General features: G+C 36.2%; 1 protein-coding gene across 1 annotated transcript in view; it reads right to left on the bottom strand.

Moving 5' to 3' along the window:
• Positions 1-22,415, bottom strand: part of Cycd (cyclin D) — a 41,125-nt gene extending 18,710 nt beyond the window's left edge. The window contains exons 1-2 of the mRNA XM_083108023.1: positions 21,262-22,415; positions 13,712-13,927 (exon numbers count right to left, since the gene is read on the bottom strand). Of these exons, the coding sequence (XP_082964149.1) occupies positions 13,712-13,927; positions 21,262-21,459 (414 nt within the window). The 5' untranslated portion in view covers positions 21,460-22,415. The remainder of the gene's footprint in view (positions 1-13,711; positions 13,928-21,261) is intronic.
• Between the last annotated feature and the right edge of the window lie 665 nt (positions 22,416-23,080).

Genomic DNA, 23,080 nt, shown 5'->3' with positions numbered 1-23,080 from the left:
AATTTAGCTCTTTGCATAGGGTGCAATTTTTTAAACGCCAGCTTTGTTTAAGTAGCCTTTAATCTAATGCGGTTAATCGCAAATCGGTGGTTGTCGCCGACAAAGCTAATTATAGAGAACGCCAATAGTCGAAATTTCAACGTCGGTTCCAATTGCAAGAAAGGAAGAAGCAGAGTCCCCTACGGACTCCCTTGAAGGACCCCGGGGAGATTCGATTTAATTGACGTCGGCTACGCCAATGAAGCCGGCTCTTCTCGAGGTTACTTCTAGGAACCCCGCCTTTTGCGGGACACATCTGCTCTGGTTACCGGAGCATACCCCGGGTCCTTTTTCGCACATAAGAAACCTCCTCTTCCTCTCCTCGCTTCGACCGGGACCGGAACACTACTCTATGGCCGGCTTTCATCCTCTTTTATTTCTCCTGCGACCGGCAGGATTTTAATTTTCACAGAAGTTATAGGCCAGCGATTTGATGAATTCGCAATTAATCCAAGAATACTTAATCGCGCGAAGAGCAATAAAAATTAAATCAGGTATGTCCACAAAATCTGTAGATAGCTCAATCCGACTTTTTGGGGCTTGGCACGGTTTAGATTTCAGGTTCTGAATTATGTCTACTATTATGACTATACAAAGCTTTCTTCTCTGTTATCAGGAACCTGTTTGATTTGTACCTGCCTTTTTAATTTTTCATTCAGGAACCATAAATTCGACGATTTAATTAAAGTTCGATTAAAGTTTTATTTCCTGTATTAATAAATGTAAATTCTTACAAATTTTTTTTTTCATTTCAAAAAGATGAGCAAGAAATATGAAATAAAAAAAGTGTATGTTTGATAAGACGGATTAAAATAGAGTTCTTGTACCGGTGATAAGTCACTCTTTTGAGAGGCACGGCTTCGATTTGCCTTCGGCGCGTCTGACGTAGTGCCGGATGTAACTACTGACTCTCTCCATTCAGAGCAGGGACTGCGCGTAAGTTCTTGGAACATATTGCGGCACACAAGAGATATCTTTTATATTTTTAGTCATTTACATAGAAATATTCTTATTGCACGGATATTATAAAAGATTAGATTATTTATGTGTATTACATATAAAAAATTATTGCATTTTTAAAAATGCATATCATTATTTTGTTTTACACAACAAGGAGATACGCTGTGTTAAAAAAAAGTGAATTGAAATAAATTAATTAATTAATTAATTACCGGAAATTACATATTATGAGGAAGGAACGTAGATCCGTTCTCGACGAACGATGACATACTGGCCGTGTTGGTTGACGTCAAATATGATTTACGACGTCACCACAAATCTCCATTTGCTCCGTGACAGTCGCTTAATAATGTGACTCACAAACAGACCTTAATTAAGGTCTGCCAGGAGCTTTCCGGGAAAATATCGATACGTATATATATACCTGAAGTACGGGTACCCGCATAGCGGATCAGAGAGCCACAAAAAATTTGTCTCATCACAACGAAATTAAAAACCATCCAAACGTGCTCGCCTCGCAATAAAATACAGTTATAACTTTTTAACAAATACTTAACAGACGGGCGAGAATGTCGTTAAAACAAAAAATCTACAAGCCATTCATCTGAAAATCTAAATGATTAATTTCATACGTGTATTTTTTTTCAGAGAAAAATACAGTGATTTGTTTTATCTAAGAAATTTTAACTAGTATACCGTTCAGATTATTGATGCCTTGTGAACTTTTCTAAAAACTTTCCAATATACACATACACAAAGGAATATCTTTTTATTATAGTAAAACCACGTCTCATATTTAATTTCATTTTTTTTAAGTGAGATACAATGTCCAAAGTTTGATGCGAGAAAGCTAATTCGGCAAAATTCCAGGACAATCGCAAGCGAACTTGTCGAACATTCATTCTGACTTTTTCGCACCGCACACATGGCGGGATTTCGTTATGCTACCGATACGTCATATCCGTACTCGAGGCCAGCGCGACGCGACGCGATGCTATAACGAAAGAATCGACCGCCTGTTGGTTTAGAAGTTAGAAAGGCGACTCGTGACATATCGCATGGCCTCGACTCGGCCAATATTTACGCAGATTCAGCGAGAGGAAATGAATATTTCGATGTAACTTTATTCATAATCCGTGTGTATGTTCTTTTTTATTATATAACTATTATTGTTACTTATCATTCTACATCATTTTGCCGTTCCACTAATTGTTATAAAGGAAATGTTAATAAAAACCGCATCCGATCAGTTGGCATTATCGCGAATTAGGAGTAAACATTAGGGATTAAAAAAAAGATTGTTTAATATTAAAATTGTCTATAATATGTCGCGCTCGTATTGCATCCGTATTTAAAAATGATGAAAGATCGAACGGACTATTATTAGCTTGTAAAGTTAGAAAGTCAATTCGCAGTGAGTCGCTCGTCCTCGAATGTCTGCAATCGAGCAACATTCCACAGTGGCGCGTTTATTCTTTGAATTAGAAGGTACCGAAATAAAAGCACTAAGTAGTAATTATATCTTACACGTCGAGGTATAATACATGAATAAAATTTTGCACGGCGAAAAAATATTCTACAAGAAGAAACATTTAAGTTTTTACTCGTAAATCTGCTACTATAATGATGGTAAACGTCACTGAATGAAACATCTTAATCAAAGAGTTGGTATAAATTGATTTTCTATTATTCAGGATTCTATTTATATCTTGAAAAAGAATTCTTTAAAAATTTATTAATTTTCCAAATATTTTTGTTAAAATTCTAGGTAAAGCGAGTATTTTCAAAATTTTTTAGTGTGCAACTTTTTTAAAAAAAATTTTTCATTATAGCGTTTTCACTTACATGAAGGAAAAATATAAAACTTTTTAAGTCTCAAGTTCTAGATTTGTAAATGCACTAAAAAAAGCTGAATAATTTTCTTAACATAAAGTTTTTCACTTGCATAATATTTTCATTTCTTATCAGATTACAATAAAAAATTGCACTAAAAAATATGTACTATATATTTAATATTTTGTTAAAACATTGAGTCTATAAAAATACAAAGAGATATATATATTTATAATATGATTGAAATAAATAATTCAGAGAGAATTTTTAAAAAAATTTCCTGAATCTGTCAATAAAATTCCATGAGAATTTCCTGATTTTTCCACAGATATGAGAAAAATCTCTGAGAATTCCACGTTTTTCGAGGAAGTATACCCAGATTATTATATACATTTCTGCGCTTTTCCCTTTGCACACACATCTGATCTCGCCGCGATACGAGGACATTTCGCAGATCGGATATCCTAGAATTGGACAGGTACTCTCCTCTCGAATTCGACACTCGCTCAGTCTATTGTGTCGCATCGTCACGACGGCGATACTTCGTCCGGGTGCGGGCATTAAACATAGTTTCTTCGTGAGGGCATCATAGGCGGGGGCGGTGACCGGCTCGAGGCCGTCTTAACGATCGCTTCTCGCAAGGCCAGTTCTTTTTAGTCTAACTAGATATCATTGGTATTATCGTGCCAAAATTTGGCGAGGTTTCCTTTCGACGTTTGTTGGAAAATTTCCTGTGTTCGATTAATGCTTAAGCCCCTCTCTCTCTTCTCTCGCTCCCCCTCGATTGCGAATAAAATAATCTTCCATCGATCATCTCGACAATACACGCCGGTATAAAATAATCCATGTTAACTAAATCATCAAGACTTATCATCTACTCGATCGAGGGACGAGACTTACTACTCTACATTACTACTTCACCACGCTATTTCGCCGAAGGGTCTCGTATGCGCGCCTCCTGTGTTGTCTGGCATTGGCGTTTCACACTACTTTGCATAACCGTCTGCGGAACGTTCTCACGACATCGCAACTACGTCGTTAAGAGATAATTCGCTATATATCTGGTATGTCAGCACACTATCGCGGTTCCTTTCGGCACTGACGATAGCTGGACGAGTTTAAAGCTAATTTTTATTCGACATAAATATTTAGCGAAAAAATTAATAATAATAATGTCAAGAAGCAACAAATTTTATCCAACAAGTTCTAATAAAAACAATCGATCAAAATTGACTTAATATCGTATATGATACTCAATTATATAATTCAATATTTAAACAATATGTGTATATAATAAAAAATGTATAATTATTGTGTACATATATTTATAATATATTATATATATTTATTATCATAGATTTCAAATAAACTTTCCAATGATGTAAAAAAATGCTATCGTATTCTGTAAGATAAGTCTCAATTAGCAAATATTTTTTGTCTTTCTCCATGCCATATTTTTTATTTTTATTTATCTTATTTCCGTGTGTATGAAACATTACAAGATACGAAAATCGAATAATAAATTGATGGAACAAAAAACATATCAAAGTAACAACTAAATGTCGACTCATGAAATGCCGAGGTCAAATCACCAATTTATGGGGACAAAAGACCGCGTTTCCTTCGCGTCGCGGAAAAAAGAGAACCTTCCCCTCACAAAAAAAGATCTGTCCACAGTCCGGAAAGATGTCTTTTATGTCCGCGAGTTTTGTCAGAAAAAGAAATTCAAGAAGGACAGAACGCACCTGTTGCTCAGCAACGAACTTAAGATATACTATTGATCGGAGGTCTTGCAAGACCTAATATTATACAAATTGCATAAAGATAACGTGATAGAAGTAGATCATTAATTAAGCTTTTCTTAAGTAGTTATATGTTGCTCATAATTTCACTCTCAAGATGCCAAATAAAATTTACTTGTAACATTGAAAATTTTTCTACCATAATTAAAAATACATTATAATAGATTGGCAATGAAATCCTTTTCGAGTAAATTCGTCAATTATATCATTCCTAATTTAAATATCGGACAATAATTCACGGTATATATGAAATATTTATTACCGTCTGTTCTAATTTCGTCCAAAACGGAAGTAATTCTGCGACACACCTGTCGTCCGTCCACCTTAAGGTAGAACACATTGAGAAAGGGTTATTTGATGGATTAAGGGCCGCAAGGTGCATACGTTACGGACGCAACAGGTTAAGGTAACATGTGGCAAAAATATTTTAGGGCGATATCCTAAATTGTAATAATTCTCTTAATATCATTTCTACGAGGAGAGGGAAAGAAAAGAAGAAGAGGGAGGAGGGGAGAGAGATAAATCGCGTGTTCTTGACATATCTTATTTAGACTACAAATGAATAGGAATTATTACAATTTCAAGCTACCATAAAGCAAATTATCTTTTCATCTAGTATTAATTTTGTACGCATATCCTTGCTGTTATATTTCTCTTAAGATCTGCTAAATTTTTTTGAGTAATCAATATATAAAAATAAAATGAGAAACTAATATATTTAATATATTTTTATGAACATATATATCATAATATTTATTGTGTGTATAAATACTAATATATATATTTTTCTTCTACACTAGTTAAATTCTTTTAATTTTCAGAAATTTTTAGAATATAAATTTACATTATTATATGTCTTTTATTTTTTAACAATATTGTTGATAAATATTGCAATATTTTCCTTTCCGATCGTAGCTTTCTCAACATTGGCTGAATAACCGCGGCGAGGCGCGTGTGCACTTAAGTCGCGTGCTCGCTTAATTATCAGAGGCAGGTGGGCAGCTGTGCAACCCGATGCAGCTATCCTGGGACCTCTGAGTTTTCGACCTAGCAAAATGTTGCGTGAAAAACAAGACGGCAGCCGTCGCGGTGCGCTGGTTTCCGACATTCTGCTTGCGCAAAACGATAAAGCGGAACATCAAGGCAAATGAATTCGTCGATCGCCTGTTGCATCTAATCGTTGCAGCAGATGCATATGCGCACAATTCTTTTTCTTTCTTTTTCTTTTCGCGAGATTATCGTGCAAAACCGAAACAAAGATCGGAAATGGTAGCCCACGTTTATTTGCTCGCCTTCTTATTAATCGCACTTTTATCGCAAGTTTTACGCGACGATAAGATCGTTTTCAATAATGATGGCATCTGCAGATGCAGATCAAGATACTTATTAATTCCATCTTGCAATTCTCAGTTTATCTGTGTAACACGAATACCACAAGTTTGTTTTTCTATTATTATATTACAAACGTTACTCAATAAATTTTGATAAGAAAAAAATTAAGAATTTTAGAAATATTTTAAAATTTAAATATTTTTCTAAAATTAGGACATTTACAAAGTAGGACGTTCACTATTTACTAAATCATTTAGATATTTTTTAGTCAAAAGGTAATAATAATAAATTGAATCGCAGTCCATTAAATCTAACACAAAAACCTTTGTAAATTTCGTAATTTTGCGTAATTTTTAAATTTAAAAAAATGAAATCTTTGTATTTATTTGACAATAGCACAAATATCGATATTGCTACTTTTGATCATTACTTATTAATTTTCATTTCAAGAATTAATACTCCCCAATATCAGATAGTAATAAAAAATTATCTGTCAATAATAACTTAAGAGTCAAAAATTAATATAATTAACATTGCATCACACACACATAAGGACATAGTGCCTCGGAATTATCATTGAGATATTATCAATTTATTGGAAATTGAGACACTGATATAATATCCCATTCCATCTAAAATAAAGATTAACAAGATAAATAAAGTATCAATTCCAAAAAATGTTGAAATCCAAGAATTTAGAAGGTGACGCTTTCTCCCTCGAATACCTCGATATATCTCCAGGAGTATCATAAGTAAAATAATTCCTACTCGAGAGACGCGCGTTTCTTGGGGGGGCTCGCGTGATCCGAAAGGAGCGAGAAGAGGAAGGGGAGAGGAAGGAGGGTCACTTCTCTCGACAAAAGTTTCGAAAAGAGGAAGGGGTCAAAGGCACCAGCTGCACCAAGGTGTCCTGCCGCCCTCCCCCCCCTCTCCCTTTCCTCGCCCCCTGGCAGTGCGCGTGCACTTCCGAGCGGCGCGATGCGAGCATACAAATTCGCACGTGTTGCGCGTTGCCGTTATAAAAGCGGAGACGGTCTCCGGAATGGGAGAAACGGGGTGGGGCGCGGGGGGGGGGGGGGGAGGGGCCGCGTCACTTCTCTTCCACCGGGGTTTCCTGACTTCGCGGAGAAGACGGGGGGGAGGAAGGGAGAGAAAAGAAGGTCTCGCCGCTCGCGGGCAAGGGGTGCATATTCACCGGTTCGCACGGGCAGATGCAGCTGCCGCGGGGCGTCGCGTCGGGCACGGGCCCGGTGCACCCCTCGAAAGAACCTATACTCCTCGCGGCACGCACCTGGCCCTCACCTGCTCCCTCCCTGGCCCCTCCGCCTCACTCTCTCCTCAATACCCGCGGTGGACGCGCGTCCACCCGGCCCCGGAACACGAGTCCCCGATACGATATACGTGCACACATGTGTCACATACATAGTGCTAGATCTCTAATATCGCATTGTATACGATACGTCGGTATGTGATTTCAACGTCCAGCTGACTTTTGCGCAATCGAGATTGTGAGGTGAGGTCCGCTTCTGTATCGCGAAGGCATTTTTTTCTCGGTTTTTAATATTGAATAGCTTTTCTTTTATAAACTGCAAAATTAACATCGATGAATAATAATAACTATTGTGTGTATCTACGTATCATGTATTAATATTATTAACAATGTAAAGTTAAAGAATATTTAGCCCTACAAACTTCCAAGGATCCCTCGAAACAAATTAGGGAAGAAATACTAGATGATAATCTCGGTACTTACTCCAGTATTATATTTAATAAATGTTCTATTTTTTCTTCTTTTCTGTTTCATATATATTTTCAAAATAATAAAATTTCCATTTTCTCGAAAATTTTGTTATTATTGCCACACTGACTTTCTCTCTCTGTCTCTCTCTCTCGTTTATATGTAATATAATTTTTAAGATATTAGCAAATTTGAAGATTTATAAAAATGACTGTGCATTGTTGTAAATTTGGTGGAAGGGTAAAATATTAATCGAAGATTGTTAGTACAATTATTTATCGATTATATAGAAATTATCACGCTTTTTTATCGTATGGAGTCTTATGAAAGTTCTCAATCGTGACAGAATGGATAAGCGTGCGTTTCGAATTCGATAATACCTGTGGATTCGATGGAAATTTATTCATTCCGACAGAGTGTTTTGACCGCGTGTGCACAGTACCGTGATGCAGGTGCGTCACACCCTTACCTAGCACCTTCCTGTTTATTTATCGATGATTAGTCACTTTTTTCACGTGTTGCACAATTCGGAAAGCATTAAGCGTGAAACGTCAGCGGTGTTCCCGTTTCGAGGTTTACGACTCCGTTGTGAATTGCCCTCAAAAAATAAAAAAAAAAAAAACAGCAATTATTCCCTCAACTGTTTTACGCTCCCTCTTACTCTCACCTGCAGCTGCATTCTATATCCGAAACATCGTTCCACTCTCTTTAACATCTTGTTAACAATTCAACCGCAATCGCACGCGACAGACAAATATATAATTCTGTAAATCACTATTAGTCATTTCTTCTAATTTCAGATTTTTATTCTTTAATTAAGTTTATGTTACTTCTTACAAATAAAAAAAAATTACGATGCACAAGATTGATTTTTTCTATCTTTATATGTACGTTGCATATGTGTATTAGATAAAATACATTTTATTACGATAAATAAAATATAGATTTATATTTATTAAATATATTTTATTAAATATATTTATTAAATATATTTTAATATAATTATTAAATATATTTTATTACGATAAATAAAATATAGAAAAAATATAGAAAAATATAGAAATTTACAATATAGATAATTAATCGACAAAGTATTATTCGTTTCGTAATCACACATTTATAGTTATTCTTATTTTTCGTAATAAAATAAATATTTGCGAGAGTCGTGAGATATTCTTGTTGAAATATATTCTTTCATTCTCTTATTTATCGAAATGTACGTGAACATATTTTAATATAACGAAGATGCAACTTGAAAAAATTGAAGAGAGTTAAAAAGCTAGCGGTAGGCGAGGCAAGAATTTCGTGTAACCTTGACGGCAGTTTAAAGGAGAATCGAGCAGCTCGTATGACGATGAGCTACGCGGCTCAAAAGAGAGCGAAAGAAAAAGAGAGAGAGAGAGAGAAAGTCACTGAAAATTAAATAACCGTTTCTCGTATCAGCTGTTATCTATTTAGGCTTGCTCAGACTATCGCGTGTTTGCCCGGGAGCACGAAGACTCGTTACGCTCTCTCTCTAGTGTTTCTCAAGAGAGACGAAATCGTCGCTGTGCATACACATACACACGCACACATACAGAGTAGATACACACATCGTCATGTGTTGGTCGGACGACGAGCATTTAAATTCACGAAGCTATTCTCTTCACATGGAAAACAACGTGTCGATCCGGTCTCTGTTTGTACAACTTGCAGGAACTATCTAATTTACGGAGAAAACGGTCGGCGACGTTGCAAATGAGACATGTATCGGCCCTTCCGACAAGGGCGCAAACTAGTGAATGGAATTTTTTCGAACAGCAGGCGAGAAAATTCATTGTTTCCCTATGACGTCCCGTAAGTTGTACAGAATGACTCAGAAGTGTCGCCGCATGTCTTCCATTCAAGGATTCTTTCACGAAAATGGGAGGATCCGGTATGACAGTTGGCTTGGAAGGCACTTCTTTCGAAGAATTTGAGAAAATTAATTTTAAATTCGAGAGAAATAAATAAATAAATTTTTCAATCGAAATTATGTCATTTTATTGATGCTACACGCGATCGCGGCATTTGCGCGACGACGGCTAGATTCTACGTATTTGATATCCGATACTCGTCATGATTATCATCTTGAATTTCACATCGCTCGGTAACCCGCAAAAGTCGCGATATATTAATTTTTGCAAAAAGGTCGGTTTGTTGCGGCGAGAATGCAACAGGACAAGTTGCAATATATCGATCGGGAGCTGAAACGTAATCGAGATTATTCCTCGCTAAATCAAAATCATTGCTAAATAAAAATTGCGAACTTTCTTTGTTAGTTATATGCATCTAATAAAAAAAATCTAATAAAAAAAAATTCAAGCGTAAGAGGTGTCATGAGAGAAAAAACTTATGTATCCTGATATTATGTATTTGAAACTGTCCATCAGCAAAATGTGAGCAACATCTTATTGCTTTCATTGTAGTAAAGAATTTTTTATCTCAAAAGCATGCAATTGTGTGTTACAAGGTCAATGATGCTACAATATTTCTTCTCTCAAGGAGTCTTCAGAGGCAAAACGTTGCATGATACGCCAATATCGCGCGCAATTTTTTGCGACTAGAACCACGATGGTTCACAAAAAAAATGACGATGATTCATAAAAATAATGATCGGGATCGTGTCGGTAGATACGCTACTGATGTTAGAGTGATGACGAGTTATCTGGCATTCTACCAATAGGAGCGCTTAAACAAGATATCCTTGTACTCTCGTAAAACAAACGCTGATGTAATTCTCACGTTTCATCGGAAAGTGCTCAATCGGAGTGAATCCGTGCAACATTCAATAAGATAATCCTGTGTTGTGTGACATGATAATGATAATTAAGTCATTTAAAATGATAATTTTCAAAAGTTGTGGGCGAGTCATAATTTAAAGAGATAATAAAGCGAGAGTGTGAGTTGTTTAAAGCAAAGAATCTAAATATCTTCAAGATTTATTTTAAACAAAAAAATTTACTCAATTTATTCTTACTCTAGATTCCTCGAATAAATCGTGATACTTAAGATTACCGAAATTTTAAAATTTAACTGGATCGCAAATTTTGCAAAAATTAGTATTAATTTAATTAGTATATATTAAATATTAATAATTCAATTTAATTTATTCCTTCTCTAAAGTATTACTTATTAAATTGCAGTATTCGTTCTTTTTTGTCATGAATCTTATGTAAATATCTATTGCAATATCTCATCTATAAATATTATAAGCACGCGTATTTCTTTATTTATTCTATCTATCACCTTTATTCATTGTATCAATTCCTTACGTAATAAATTCTATGCATATTTTTAAAACTTGGATCAACGCCTTTCTGTTGTGAACATTCTGGTCTGAATAAATCCGGATAAAATCCATTTAAATTCAGAAATCCATTCACACATCTCTCTCAGCAAAATTGTTTTTTTAACCTTTTTGACATTACATCGGTGCGTGAAAATGTCGCGAGCTTTATCATCATCGATGCAATTAACGATCGCCAAGAAAACCACAGATTGTAAGCGGTTATTCCAATGAAAGAGTATCAATGCACGATTAATTGCTCCGTCTGTCTGGCGGATGGCGATAACGATTCGACGACAGGGGCCGATCACGCGCGAATACCTCCGTGAAAATGTACGAGACGGAAGGTATTTAACTTTCGAGGCCGCAAAAAAAGTCGCGCGACGTCAGAGAACGAACGAAAAAAAAAAAGAAAGAGAGAGAGGAAGGAGCAGAGAAAGAGAGACAGGGAAGGGAGATGATCGCTATCCCATTATAGCCGAAGACCGCCTGGCATGGCCCAAAATAGTCCACATGAAGCCACGTCACCGTCGATTGGACTATCTCGCATCGAAAATTGTATTCCTGGACAAGCCATATAGCTCGTCTAACAAACGTTACGATCTGACGAAACGATTCGTTGCATCTTCGGGGCAATTGATATGCGGTTAACTCTTTCGTTACGATGATGTAGCCCGCTTGAGATTATTGTAGGAGCAAGGAGATGTTTTGCGATCGAGAGAGAGATGCGCGTTTCATAAAATTTGCGTCTTCAATCCCTATGCTCCAAGACCGGTTTACGAGACCACGTCCAGTTTTTTGAAGGATAAAATAACCTCTCGAATTTTCTTCAACATCTTCGTTAGAGATGTCGAGAAAAAAACTATGAAGAATAATTTTTTTTATAGTCTACAAAACAGTTACCTCTTTGTTTCACCTCCTGAATCGCAAAAAACGATCCTTCTGTACTAGATTCTTTTTCGATATCTTTTACAAAGAGATGTCTAAAAAATTTAATGTTATTCTCACAGAAATAAAACTTGGAGTTTTAGATTAATTTGTCAATTTTTTTCGCAAATAATTATGTATTTAGTTCAATCTATCTTATGTATACTTTCACTTCGGAAAAATTTATTCAATTTGTAATTACCGATTTATAATTCGTTTGCAAATCTTATGAGAATCTCATGAGAAATGATCATATTCGTGAAAAATTTAAGAATGTCATAAAACATATGATCAAGCAATCAATTTCTTTTTTTGATAGAAAACGTTAGTTCAAATATATACTGAATATATACGATTACTGATCGTGAAAACAAACACTAGGCTCTATCTCTCTCTTTCTCTGCTTAAAATGCCGTAAAATGGAATTAAAGAAATCCAAACATGTGGTGCTTTAAGTCAGCATGCATAAAAAATAGGAATAGAAGTGAATTCCCGCATCGGAATCTGGACAACAAATTCAACTATCACCGTACACATGTCTTAGATTTCTCTCATAAAAATTTCATGGTATTAATATAAGGTAGCGGCGATTGATCGATCAAGGTGACAAAGAGAAAGCCGATATATCGTTTAGACGAATCGTAAAACAATTACAACATATTGTTACAAGATATTTACCTCTTGAAATTTTGATATTTTGACGGTGATTAATTTTTCTAAAAATTAGAAAATTTTTTATATACAAATTACAGGAAAAATTGCATTTCTTCTTATTCAAATTAATAGTACGAGCAAATATTTGAAATAAAAATAGTGATACTGAAAAGAGATTTAGTTACTTTTTAATTTTAATTAATAAAATTTCTGACAATTAGTTTGTAAAAAGCTATAGTTTCAAATATTTTTCTACTCTAGCAGAAGAAATTGCAAAATATCTTTGTATTTGTATCTACGTCTAATACCTTTAAATTTGAGAGAAAGAGAAAGAGAGAGAAAAGTTTGTATTTGCTATCCGTCAGCCCAGATACATATATGGATCTGAAGATAAGCAATCGCACAAGCGCGATTTTCTCGCGCATTCTATTTATGCCGGTTGTCACTTTAACATTCTGCACGCACGAGAGGACAATAAAATTGCGTCTGATATCAATCGTTCCCATAAAAATTGCGAGAACCGCTTCTTCGATTTCTCGCTAGCTAAGACGCCTACCTGAAAAATTATGTAACGAGTGCGTATTGTTAACGGTATCGTGTGTGTACTTTATTCGTTCGCACGTGCCAAAAAGTCGTCCGATTTTGCCCATAATCGGTACACACACATCCCCATGTTAAGTAGAACGATAAATTAGAATTCGAAATGGCAAGACGAGAACGTATGATTGAAAAACTTTCCTAGTCGCAGCGAAATATATAAAGAAAATTACGCGTAAAGTTAATTTGTTTTTCTCACACATGTATAAATAATATGTAAAGAAAGAACATTTTTTTCGTTTTTTGGGATAGTCTGTGCGATTGATATTTAAAAATTGTTAACTCATTATTTTGTGCGGTGGTCCTCTTACGTATAGATAATTCGCTTGTTGCAGAGACCTTTCAACGAGATAAGATAAAGTTGCGATTTGTGCCTATATGGGTCAAAAAGTTGATACGCAATTTTGTAACCGTTAAATTGTTGCATAAAATATCGATTGCTCGCGAAACGAACCATGCTACGATGATCGATAAAATGTCATGTATCTAACATTCGATCGCTCTCTTTAAAAGCTCACTTACCCATAGATCGTCCAGAGTGATAGAATTATCGGTATAGAAAACCAGAACGTCAGCTGTGAGCGGTGACGTCTCGCGTAGCTTCGATGCCAGCAGGAGACAGGCGGTGCCGAGTAGCTGCAACTGCGATTTTCTGATCGGACAGATCGACAGGAACCTGTCGACGTAGTTCATCGACAGCGGAAAGACCTCGTCCTGGCACTTTTGTTCCTCGCATACCTGCAACAGGATGATGAAGAGACGTGTATAACACTTGCGTGATAACGCAACGATGAGATCGCTTCAAGGACGAATGATCGGGGGAGTCGTCGCTGCGATAACGTCTGAATATGAGTGATTCGCAATGCAAATTTAGCTCAGCGCATCATGTCAAGAGTTACGCCGCAAATCGTAATATGTATCTCGTAAAAATATCAAATATAAGTGAATAACAACTAAATTATTTTATTTAGTATTTTTTGTAAACAGGATGTCTTCAAATTTTCTAAAAAAATTCCCTCATCTTCTAGATTTTTTTCGTTTAAGATTATCAAAGAGAAAATCGTTTTTTTAAAAATTTTTTGGATTCGAATAAAACCATAAGAATTCCCTGGTTTTTTTAGGTATTAAAAAAATCCCTGAGAATTCCAGGTTCTCTATGTTTTTTCAAATAGATACTCCCTCCTGCTGATTTATTGTCTCAGTTGAAATAACTCTATCCTGTCAATTTTTTATGCATTTTTTTTATAAATTTTGCTAATATTTAAAAGATTTACGAGATGCATTGTGGGTTAAAGAAAAAAAAAAATGAAATTTCGCACAACGACCATTCGTCCTAACATAGGCGTAGGATACAGATATCTCACCGGATTTCCTTTGATCGTATTTTAACAAGCGCGGTCACAATATAACCGCATATCGATTGTAGGTCGAAAGATTTTTCGACTTTAGAATTCTTCTGTTACATAAGAATTCGACGTAAAATTTAAAAAGCTCTTTAAAAAGAACTAATGGCAAAGGATTTAAAACAGAACTTGACTTTATTATGTCTTTTATAGAAAAAAGAAATCGATTATTTCTAAAAAATAATTACTTGTATTTCTCTATAATCAAATTTTTGTGACATTTTTACAGCCTTTCCAAGGCTCTCTTTCTACTCCCCGATCATAAGAATAATTTAGCAACAAAGACGTTACCTAACATCTTACTGATAATAACATATCGCATGCAACAACGAATGAATCGCGCTTTTCGTTATCGCGTTTATTGCTGCTTGTTTATTATTGCGTGTTTATAAGACGCGCGGTGGAGCGGCTCTTTGAAGTTTCGGGGACCGTCGAATTGCGGTGGAATCGCGAATTAACTTTGCTCGAACGTCTCGGTGCGATCGTGCGCGTCGTCGAGGCGCGAGAGAGGAATTTATTGAGCGTGACCAATGATTGCCGGTCAGTCCTTGCGGCTGCACGCATGCATGCACGCACGCACGTACGTACGTACGCATATGCACCTTCTCGTAATTACTCCGTCGCCACCACCACCAATTAACAATAGCCCCGGCCTAACAAAATAATTACACTACCTTGACCATCGAAAACTATAAATAATAAAATTAGTTCTGTCCAGAGAGGACAAAACATGTGGCTGTGAAAATATGAAAAATTAGTATTAAAATGTGTTGAAAAGATATTTCCAATGAAAGTATCCGATCTCATCCGATTTTTCACTTAGCTTATTATTATTTTGGTCTTTTGTATAGTTAATAAAAAAGGCCCGAAATAAGACACATACAAATAAAATTATTCTGCATTCTTAATGCTTTAATACTAATTTTTTATATTGTCATATTTGCGTTATTTTTATGTGATTGTGGAAATGTTTGTTTTTTTCTTTGACGAGATTATCGCTACTAATTGTAAGAACAATGTTCAGAAAAAATATTCAGTCCCTTTTCCTTTAATATTTAGCCCTTTTGCAAATGGCTAATATTAATTATTCAAAGTCGATAAAGACAGGGACGTACTTTTTAATGAAATTGCTTCGAAAGATTATCGTGCATCTGTTCAAACATTGCGATGAAAATCGACCGAGATAAAGTTAGGACCAGAGAAGAATCCATAATTTTTCGTCAAATTGCAGTGTTATATGCACACAATATTTTTTAATAATATAGAATCATCATATATTACTGATGTCAGCACCTTAGCATACAAATGATAATAAAGTGAACAGCGAAAATATATATATGAAATGCAAATTCTAAAGAACAAATCTAGTTTATATGAAATCAAGACTCAGGTTACAAGAAAATAATATAATGCATTCAGAAAAAAATAATGGAAATGAGGATAATATAATTTTTTCTATAAAAAAATGAGTTTTTAGTAATTCTTGTTTATTCTTGTTTATTTTTCATACATCTGCAATATATGCAGGTGTATCATGACAAGGACATGTATAGGACATTTGTATATTTTTCAACCTGGTAAATAATCTAGGAAACGATATTTGCAAACTAATATTTTTAATATTTAAAATAATATTTTTCATTTTTTATTATTAAAATATATAAAATTTTATTATATAATGATATAAATTTATTTTAAACACTTAAAAAAAAGTTGAATCGTATTTAAAGAAGATATTCGATGTAATTTTCGTTATTTCGATGCTTAAAATCCGCGAAAAATATTCACCAAATGCTGACAGAGTGAAGCAATTATCAAAGTTGTTGCATCGAAACGTGGCTTTACATTTGCATTCGCGATTCGCTTTTAATTGGTAAATGATAACGGATGTCTCGAATCTTTTCGGGATGATTTGCCTCAGAACTTTGTTACTCTTATCTGCGTTTATCGAGCTCGCTGATCTTCCTTATAAGTTCGGCGCCAATTAAGCAGAACTGCCGCCGATAAAGCCGATAGCGACCAGTCTCGTACGTCTCGTATGCATTGATAATAATCGAGCAAGGTCCATTTGAAAAATATCTTAAAGGAAGAACAAAAAATTTAGGACTTTTAACGGAGAAAGAAATATGAAACCGGTACAAATCCGATTGTTCGCGACGCGATTTCACGAGCCGGCAATTCAATACCTTTGCTATCAGCAACATTTACACGAATTATACACAGGGTGACAAGCGAGAAGTATTATCGCGCAAAGTGCTTCTCCTCGTTTCATAAAAGATCGTTAATGTACTTGGCGAATCGAACAATTAATTGCATGTCGAATTTACGAAAAATTAAACTTTCGAATTTAAAATCAATTTAAAAACTCAAAGTTTTCATGCGACACATGCACACACATTCTTTTAGCAAAATAGATTTTTGCAAATTATTTTATACAATTTTATCAAAATTATTATATTTGACGAGCAAAATTATAGCCCTTTTTTCTAATTAAAATTTCGGATGGAAACATTTAGATTACAAAATTTTGGATTACGAAATGACTTTCTCAGTCTTCCTATTTTGCTTTGAGAGAAATTCAAATTTAGCTTTAATTAGGAAGTCCGATGTTGAAATCATCGAAAAATAATTGTTTCAAATTTCTAGTTCCGAAAGTTGCTAAAAGAGGAATATTAGTGAGCGCTTAGCGCGAATACTCTATATAATTACGATTAACGTTAACTGCAATAGCTTTTAAAAGCCGAATACATTCCATCAACGCATACGACGATCTGTCATTTGCGCCGGCCGGATCGACGAGCCAGCGTAATGTCAAAGAATTCGAAGCGCGATGTGGACTTGGCGTGTGCGCGCGTGAAACCCACACACACACCCACACACACACGCACACACGCACGCATCACGACTGCGAGTACGACCCAGGCGACTCGCTTTCGTCGTACGGAACATGCCGTCGAGGTCATCACGTGAATTCGGTTGTTGCGATTAAATGTCTGGGGCGCAAGAGCAATTAAATGCTCGGGAAAAAAAGAACGATATCGATAAACAACAAAACTGCAAAGAAGTGTGGCAGCTGTGATGTAACAAAGAGGCTATCGAATTCCATCGCTTTGCGCGATTTAAGCCTGCAACATGTCCAAGTTCCGATCATTATTTCCGTATTATTTCTGCAAACAATGTTAATAAAACGTCAATCTTAATGAGACGTCAATAATAATAATTAAGCCTTTTGATATTAATATCGATTAAAATATTGACCACTTTATAATGCTACTATCACAATAATGGAAAGATATCTGCGTTAATAGAAAATATAATTTCAGATATAAATTATTACGAATAACAGGTGATGACCCTTTGACAGATGTCATATGACTGAACGAGCTTTTTGTTCGAGCCGCAATGACAAGGTATGCGGCTTTGGCGGCGCCGAAACAGCTAATTTATCGAACGCTCGTCATCGTCGTTGTCATCAGGCTTCTCGACATTGCAAAGAGAAACAATTTGGACTTCTGTGCCCCGGCACAGAAAGAGCGAGTGCGTATCGAGCGACGTACGCTATCGGACCATGAGCCGAGCGATATACCCGTATCGTTTCGGCTTTGATTTAAACAAGGGCGAGGTAAAGCGACGCCGAAGGAACACACACGACACGAGAATCCGGTCCGGAAGCGGAGGAATTCATTACCATATCCGACGAAAGAGGAAGTCTAGGCGGGGAGACGACGGAATTAATTCGTCGACGCGACCGATCGTCTGCTCGTTCGGCAAAAAATTCAGCTGTCATCGATTTCCATTTATTTGTTTCTTAGTTGTTGCATTGTCTTTTTATTTATTGTTATTATTAATTTTATTTACTGTTATTATTAATTTTATTTACTGTTATTATAGTTTTATTTTCTACTTATTGCTATTAATTTTATTTATTTATGGGTTATTAATTTCGTTTATCGAGAATGTTTTAAGTTAAAATGCGAATTTCGGGCATTTAATTTACTGTTCAATTGGTGAAATCGTTATCACGCGGACTGTCTATCTTATGCTTCTAAGAATATATTAAAGTCTGCCGAATGTAATTAAACTAGACACAAATAATTCGCGATAACTCGTGAACCGGCATATCGTTATCGTGTTAAAGGAGAAATCGAGAATAAAACAAATAGAATATATCTTATGCTCTGAGTACTAAATACCTCTGTCGTTTAATAACTGTTATGCACGTCTGTCTTTAAATTGCCATCGTTAGATCAGGAATTCGATAATCACGCGATAGCACGTAGCGATATTCGATCGATCGGCTGCCGATTCTGCTCTTTAATCGACGAATGTGCGAATGATGTTAATCGCGAATACAGTTCCCTTATCGGCAGCTTTGGAAACGGTGATGTAAGTTAAACGAGGGGACGGGGGAAGAGGAGGGTTTATCGACGACGGTCCGAATTTCTTGCTCAATAACAACGAAATGTCAAAAATGTTATGTGATTGAGCAATAAATGTCTAAGAAATTGACTTTCTCTAAATTACGAAGACTTTAATTTTGTGAATAATAAATGCACGTGAAAACTTGATAAAAAATAATACATCAAATATACATCAATAATATGTATGGATATCTAAATTTGATATTGATGTTGATACAGGCGAATCGTATATATACATGTATCAAGATCGCGAATGTTACATCTTCGAACAAAAATAACGTCAATGTCATTTGACGATTAAAAACAAATAACAATCGATGAGAAATCTCGATTTACAGTACATTTCTATTTTAAATTCTTGACATCTAAACATTTGACATCTGAAAAATCCTTCTCCCTTGCATCGATATCGAGAGTATTTAAATTTTAAAGTGAATTTAATTTTTTAATACCTTTTCAAGAGTATTTCACATTTGACAGATTGATCGAGAGAGGATATTGCGTAACAATGTAAATAACTATCTATTATGCTTCGTTATACACCGATAAAGAGTTTCGTAAGAATATGAACTTGGAATCACAATGCTCTCGTGACAAAAGAAACGCGACGACAGGTTTCTCGATCGTTGTCGAAACATTCGACAATCATCAGTAAGGATCGGCGTATAGCTCTTAATATTGACTAATATTTGTCCCTTTTCGCTTATTATTAAGTCCAAGATAATTACCTTATCTCGAGATAAAAATTCCAAAAGAAAAACCTTATTTTTATATATAGTCTTTTAAAAGTAATTAATTTGGGAATTGAATTTTAAAAAATCATTGCCCGCGGGAAGAGATCGACAAATAAAAGGTATTTAAATACGCAAATATCTACGAGGTTTTTTGTCACAAACGTCTGTGCACATCTATATAATTAATTTTTAATATAATCATCACAAAGTTCTGTCAACATGAAATTCATCTCTACATATGATATTAATTTAGAAAATTTTCAGCTTACTTATTCACTTACCATTACGAACAATATAAAAGATAAACATTTAATTTGTGGATTATAAAAAAAGACAGACATCGAGTCGGAGAGAGAGAACCGAAATTCATTTTCGTCTCGCAAACTTGACCTTCATCCGTCCCCGGGATATATATTTGAATGTAAATCAATTCAATTTGTTCTTTAAAAGCACCCGATCAGCCGTGTTATCTTCGTTACGTTTTTAAATCGACGAATAATAAATTAACATTGTCGTGCGCGGTCATGTCTAAGAATAAGATTCTCGAAACCACAACATTCGATCGAGACCTTTAACTTTGAGTGGAAACATAATTTAAAATACCACGATGTATATATTTTTCGTTTTAAACAGACACGTGTATTATTAGATAATTCTTATTTTTACTTTTTTAAACTTTTTTTGTAAATCTCACTGTATAATAAAAAAGAAATAAATAATTACTTTGTTGTCTATGTATGAAAAAAACTGGCGTCAGTCTGTCAGACCATAGGTCATCGGTGCAAATTTTATTTTTAGATTACCGTAACTTTTTTCCTTGTAATCGGCATTTATCAAAATACAAATTTTGCCTCGCAATCGATTTATTTAGCGTCGAATTAATGTAATCGTGATTCAATTGTCTATCGTTTTGCAGATTCTATCTTTAAAGAGACAGTTGAAGAGCAGCTAGTTAAAGTGTTTCACTGGATTCTATTCTACATGTTATCTTTTCCTAAGGTAGCACTTGCATAATCACATCATAATTAGGAACTGTCATCATTTATTAGCCATATAAAAAAATACTATGATCTAAAAAAAGAAAGACGAAGAATTTATCCGTATCTCACATTTTTTTCGACTCTATTCCTGATTACATATAGATATCACAATGTCTTATCGCAGTTTTAAATGCGTCAGAGTGCTTAGAAAAATCTATATGTATATAAAAAAAATTTATATACATTCTTTGACGTCTGCAGAAAATGATTATGTGCAACAAAAGTTAAAAAATAAATTTTAAACATTTCCTTTTAAGACCTTCGGAATCCGATTCTTGTTAAAATATCGACAGGTCGAAAAAAATGTGACCTTTAATCAGCTAAAAATAAGCTAGAAATTTTAATCAGCCTTTATATCCTGCCGATTTTCGTACCTAGTCTACAAGATTTGCGCTGAAATAATTGGATTCAATCGCGCGATTCGACGGCCGATCGCGACATACATTTCCACGTGGACCGGAAGCAATCGCTTACCTCCAACATCCATTCGGCGACGATCTTGCGCATGAGCGGCGAGATGTCCCTCTGGACGCACTCGAAGTAGGAGCTGCTGGGCGCGTAGCGCTCCTCGGTCTGCAGGAGATTCTGCAGAACCCGGTCGTCGCCGAGGAGGGCCGGATCCGCGTAAGCCCGGCACTCCGTCTCGGTTGTCTCGCAGCACAGAAGATCCATAACGATGCTCGACGGGAGGAGAGACGCGTCGATCGATTTTCCTGCCACGTTCCTCGGAACCGCGTTCTGTCCACGTGTTCACACGATCTCTCGCAGAACCTCCTCGAGCTCGATAAATTCCAGGGCGAGAGGAGAGAATGATAGAGAGAGGGAGGGCGCGGGGGACACTCAACACTTTTTCACAGCGGACGAGGCAGAGACGGCTCTGATCACTCACCTCGCGAAACGACGACGATTCGACGACGACGTATGTACACGCGCGTGTATGTGCGTGTGCAGCGATCACGTGTGTGTGCGTACACGACGACGGCGAGGACTGTGCGACAGGCTCGAACGACCGTTTCGCGATCAGTTTCTCACTCTCTTTACCTTGTTACTTAGACATTTTCTTCGCTCCTTCCCAAGAACCTTCTTCCTCTCTCTTTTCTTAATCGAGACAGTATCGTGCGATTAACCTAACCTCCTCGTTCTCGTTTTCCTCGACGGCACGTATTTATATTTCCGCGTAATCGAAGCACAAAAACAGATAATAAATAATGCGTTGCTTCGAGGATCCTAATAAATAAGCGTAGCGTGTTGTGCGGAAGGTTTTTTACGACCGGTGTCCACTTAATCGTCGCGCGATTGTCGAGAGTCCACTGGTTCGTTTATTTTCTCGAGGGAATCATGAGGAGAGAGAGAGAGAGAGAGAGGGAGGGAGAGGAGGGCTTCGATCGGCGCGCAGGAGAAAGACGGCGATGATGCGTGCACAAGACCGCGACGAGCGAAAGCGGTCTTCCTTCTTGTCTTTCTTTCTTTCCCAGTGCGTCGGTCCGTCTACCTGCGGTCGATTTAAATGTCCTACGAGGTGCGAGGAGCGCGGTCCCTCTCCACTATCTCACGATCCGACACTGGCGACTTATCAGGTCTGAATGCCGGCGAGTATCGTTGTACGACTGTCTCGCAGTCGAGGTCCTCCTCCCACCAGCGCGGCGCCAGCTGATCACGTGACCGCTGCCGGTTTCCCCCACCAGCGCGGCGCCAGCGTGTCACGTGAAACGTAACTGTCCCCCCCCTCCTCCTTCTCTCCTCTCCTCTCCTCTCACTCTCTCTCCCCCCACGACTGAGGCGTGATCGGTTGTGGCGCCGGTTTAGTCGCTGAACGACGGTGCAGCGAGATGGATGGGAGTTTTCTTCTTCTTTTTTCCGCATTATGTAAAACTGCTCGACTGCATTCGACGTCTAAGGGTCTCGATTATACATGCCGAAAATCTAACTTGTTTCTACATGACATTTCTACTGATATGCGATGGTAATTTTTCACGATATCTAATTTCGTAGAATTAAATATTGCATTTAGCTTTTGTATTCCAAGTGTAGTCAATTTATTTTGTTCTCTGCGATATATTTCCTAACCTAAATATATTTTCCTGAAAACAAATAGTAGTATGTATGAGGCAAAATAGAAAAAGGTAGAAGAAAATATAAAGAAAAATAAAAAAATAACCATGAATATACGAAAAAAGAACAGACTGTAGATAATATTAATAAATATAGTAAAAAATGTCTAACAGAAAAAAGTGTAATAAAAACAAAATAGAAACATAATGATCGATTTTAAAATACAGTGTATACAAGCAGT

Source organism: Camponotus vicinus, unplaced genomic scaffold (assembly GCF_025532165.1).
Source record: "Camponotus vicinus isolate PSW18456_S1 unplaced genomic scaffold, iyCamVici1.0 SCAF_9, whole genome shotgun sequence".
NCBI classification, from domain to species: Eukaryota; Metazoa; Arthropoda; class Insecta; order Hymenoptera; family Formicidae; genus Camponotus; species Camponotus vicinus.
Note: the sequence above shows the minus strand (reverse complement) of the source record. Positions and strands in the feature narration are given on the sequence as shown.